This window comes from Macrobrachium rosenbergii, chromosome 49, assembly GCF_040412425.1.
Source record: "Macrobrachium rosenbergii isolate ZJJX-2024 chromosome 49, ASM4041242v1, whole genome shotgun sequence".
Classification (NCBI taxonomy): domain Eukaryota; kingdom Metazoa; phylum Arthropoda; class Malacostraca; order Decapoda; family Palaemonidae; genus Macrobrachium; species Macrobrachium rosenbergii.
Window position 1 is genome coordinate 19,833,606 of NC_089789.1, and position 5,000 is coordinate 19,838,605.

A 5,000-nucleotide genomic window follows, 5' to 3' on the forward strand; every position below is an offset into this window, starting at 1 on the left:
GGGTGGCAAAACAACAGAATGCGAAAGAACTGTTATCTTGAGTGAGCCAGTAGGGAGAAATCTGAGACGGAATTAGGGAGTGAAGCGGATGAAAGAAAAAAGGTACTTACTCTAGATCCCCTGCTTGAGAGGCGAGAGAGACCTTAATCCCATTTGTCTGCTGCGAAGTCTAATCCAATCCCTCTTGCCTGCCGGGCTCGTCCGGGTCTTGTGAGGAACGTACCTTTGTATACAAAGACTTTCGGCTCAACAGACCGTACCGATCTGGTATAAGAGGCGATGTGTCGCAGTGTGACCCGGGGACAACAGAGAAGCATATGATATATCAGTGATTTGAAATGCTTGACGAAGCATTAATGTAAATACTTTGCAAAATAGGAAACTTAAATTTCTTAAGTGTTCTGAACTCCTTACTAAGAGGATGTGATATCTCGTTTTACTAAAATGTTAAAAATTTAAATGAGTGGGCAGAGGGTGTTACCCTCTTGTTTTATTGTTTACCCTTTGTTTTATTGTTTACACACACGTATATAAACATATATATATATATATATATATATATATATATATATATATATATATATATATATATATATATATATATATAAATATGTATGTATGTATGAATGTATGTATGTATGTAGTTGATATGTATATATATATACATACATATATATATATATATATATATATATATATATATATATATATATATATATATATATATATATATATATATATATATGCGCGTGTGTTAATGTAGTTAAAAGTGATGTTATAGACTAGACTTTTTGAGCCCCCCAAATGTATTAAGTCTAAAACTGTCTGGCCAATTTTGGGGATCGTGAAATGCGGTCTTGCTGAGTGTTTTAAAAGCAAGGTAGGTGATAAAGAAAGAGAGGGCGTTGTTGACAAGCGTGGAGTCCTCAGAGTCAATTAGAATGAAAAAGATTATTTTGTGATGATGTTGGGAAAGGGCTTGCTTATCGGAAATACATAGTTTCCAGAGAAGAATATTCATATGCTTACTTGTGAGAAAACTAGTTTGTTATATTATGCTTAAGTACAGGTCGGGGGTGGGGGTGGGGGGCGGGGAAGCACATTGATAGATGCATTGAAGAGACGAATATTGGCTGGAAGTTACCAGATCATTATTTGTTATTTGGTTGAAGTAAAATCAATATAGATTTAAGTGTAAGTTGGAGAGGAATTGGGGAAAACCGGGCTATGTAATTAAGACTCGCGAGCTTGATCAGAAAGGAAAGGAAATAGACAAATATGGCCACGGCTAGACTCAAAGGAAATATGTCAGTGACTTTTTTACAACAAAATAAACCTCAGTCTTATATGAGAAGAGGTTCTCATAGCACTTGACACCTTTCCGTAGTGTTTCTCATTATAATTTTTATGTAAGACTCGATATGAAAATGAGGTAAGATTATTGGAGATTTCTTATATAAAAAAAACTTATTTTGAATGAAAACAACCCTGACTTTTGAACAAAAAGCTATAATTTATTTATAATTTTCATTACCTGCCCTTTAAGAATTTTATTTTATTTACTGTGTATGAGTGAATAAACCTTCTTTTGGAGAAACAGGAAGATAATGAGAGGGTCTGGTTTCCTACTACAACTCCTCATTCAAATATGATTTCTTCCATCTCATAATAATAATAATAATAATGATAATAATAATAATAATAATAATAATAATAATAATAATAATAATAGTGATAATAATAATAATAATAATAATAATAATAATAATAATAATAATAATAATATAATAATAATAATAATAATAATAATAATAATAATAATAATAATATTAATAGTAATTTACAGAGGTTCCCAAGAGCGAGAAGATTTATTTTGAGAATATCAACTGCAAAGTCTCTCCTTCCAAGGAAGATTAGGTGAGGAACCTTCTGTCTAAGGAGCTAAATCCGATCTTGAAAGCAAGGGATGCACCGGAAAACTCTCTCTCTCTCTCTCTCTCTCTTATTTACATCAAGAATAGTTTGTAGCATCTATGTGTCGAAAACTCACTATATATATATATATATATATATATATATATATATATATATATATATATATATATATATATATATATATATATATATATATATATATATATATATATATATATATGTATGTATATATATATATATATATATATATATATATATATATATATATATATATATATATATATATATATATATATATATATATATATATATATACTGTATATATGTATGAAATTTTTATCACACCGTGATTTATATACAATCATGAAGCTACAAATGTCGCTTAATATCAAATTCACGCTACCTCGGGAATATCTCCGAAGGAGAATTATCACCGACGGGAAAAAACAGTACAGCAGACTCGGTAATGACTTATACCTCTCTTGATGGCGTAGTGGTAACGTCCACTGGAGTCGCTGAATAGGCCCGTGTCAAGGGTTCGTGTCCCGATGGGTACCAATTCATTTATCACTTATATAAATTCCCCTTCGGTGATAATTCTCCTTCGGAGATATTCCCGAGGTAGCGTGAATTTGATATTAAGCGACATTTGTAGCTTCATGATTGTATATATATATATATATATATATATATATATATATATATATATATATATATATATGTGTGTGTGTGTGTGTGTGTGTGTGTGTGTGTATGTGTGTGTGTAATCTCACTTATAAACGTACACAGTCATGTACTTCTGCCGAACTCAGATATACAAGCACATATAGCCGCTAAATCCTGTGTTTCACCTCTCAGCTCAACCCTCCTACCCTTGCTTTTGTGTACCTGAACAAATACCAAAGTCCTTGGCTGGATTTCATTATTAATTAAGAATGATCATTCATTTCATCTGAACAGACACAAAAAAAATTGGCTGTGATTCATTACGAAGCGCATCGATCAATCAATCAATCTGCCGCCGAGTTGATTCATCTTTCGGCAACTACAAAGGACCCGCGGCAAAAAGGCCTGATTACAAACGGGGAATTATTCAACATTTAATTGTTATGAGCTGCTGCCGCCGCCGCCTGTCTGTCTGTCTGTCTGATTGCACTTCATAAAGGCATTGTAGATTCGGTAATGGATTCAGTGATGAATTGAGACTTTATTGGCTGAAGAGACCCAGCCTTTTTCTTTTTTTTTTTCTTTCTTTTGAATAAACTATGCGATCTGTTGCACTGGCTTGAAATCGCTCTCTTCACCATCATCATCGTCATCATCATTATCATCATTATCATTTTCATCACTATTAAAACGAGCGTAGGATAATGAGTATGGCCTACATTTCATGGTAAAATCATCCTCTGCTATTATCATACCATCTTTTTTTATATTTTAAGACTTTCGAAAGTGAACAGAAGTTATATATTTTGGTAGATTCACCATTCCTTTGTTCACCATCAAACTGACAAATAAACCTGTATCTTATGGCAAAATCGACTTCATTGTTAACATCATCACCATCGGCTTCGAACTTGTTAATGGTGTCTACTGATAAATTCCCCTTATCATCACGATCAATTAAATTAAAACATAAAAAAATATAGATAAATCACTCTAAGAACATCTGATTCAGTAAAATTTGCTTGATTCGATATTCATTAAGAGAATTACCTACTGCTACAATCACATGTTATTACATATAGCTTTGCCACCTTTTCACAAACAAGAGATATAATTTTTCCTTTGAAAAGCCAGTTAGGTATTAATTGTTGCTTGAGGTACATAAGATCCCACAACGACCTGTGTAGGTATGGTAGTGAGACTTACAATCTCATGCCAAAAATCAGTGTTTAGTAGCTTCAAACGGACCTAAGGAACATAGTGTTGAACAGCAATGGGGGTCGCTGAGAAGAGAAATATTAATAGTTAATTCATCTCTGTCTGTCTGTCTGTCTGTCTGTCTGTCTGTCTGTCTGTCTGTCTGTCTGTCTGTCTCTGTCTCTCTCTCTCTCTCTCATTATATATATATATATATATATATATATATATATATATATATATATATATATATATATATATACATACATACATACATACATACATACATACATACACACACATATTTTATGTATATATACATACATATATATATATATATATATATATATATATATATATATATATATATATATTGTGTGTGTGTGTGTGTGTGTGTAGTATTTTACTCAGACACACACACCCTCACACACGATACGCTTGTTTCACACCAGTGAAAAGATGAGCAGAGAGTAATTTTCACAAAACAGTCATTTCATTTCCTTGTTATTCATTCCAGGTGCAACGACAGGCTTGAACATCGCCCGGCTGTCGGTGCCACGAGTCGTTCAGGCGAACACAACCTCAGTCGTTCTAGACTGCGACTATGTCGTCGAGGAATGGGAGCGAGATGGCCTCGTGGTCAAGTGGTAAGCGATGACAGATGGCTCCTTAGTTAACTCGCAACGAACAAAAAGTAAACAGATAACAAAATGATTAGCCGTAAGTTGTAGAATGTGATGGTCAGTTGCAACTTGCAAGGATTCATTAGGGAGCTGCAGGAATTTAGTCTGTACTCAAAATCTGCATTAGCTACCTGGCAATAAATTTAGCATGAACTTACAGCATTTAAAATGTAATACAAAGTTTCAGAAACTAATTTCAGTAATCTTAATATGTGGATGGGAGATGTAAGTCTGTTCTCAGAAAACTTTCAGTGCATAATTTTCTATTATTTTTCTAATATATTTGAAGGATTTCATCTATGCGCACAAAACTTTCAGTTGCCAAACATGATATGATTACATGAAGCTAAAGGATTTTTAGGAAGAGGTTAGAGGATTTAAGGCTATGCCAAAATAACTTTTAGTAGCTAAGCTGCAATCACTTTAGGATGAGGCTGGAGGGGTTAAGCATGTAAAGACTTCAGGATGAAGTTAAATGATTTTCGTCTACACACAAAAATAGCAGCAACTAAATTGCAA

At 32.9% G+C, this 5,000-nt stretch overlaps 1 protein-coding gene across 3 annotated transcripts in view; it reads left to right on the forward strand.

The window, feature by feature from the left end:
- The window catches only part of LOC136832145 (uncharacterized), a 136,653-nt gene that overhangs the window by 92,161 nt on the left and 39,492 nt on the right, over window positions 1-5,000 (forward strand). For all 3 annotated transcript variants that reach the window (XM_067092828.1, XM_067092830.1, XM_067092829.1), the window contains exon 3: window positions 4,316-4,445. In XM_067092828.1, the coding sequence (XP_066948929.1) occupies window positions 4,316-4,445 (130 nt within the window). The remainder of the gene's footprint in view (window positions 1-4,315; window positions 4,446-5,000) is intronic.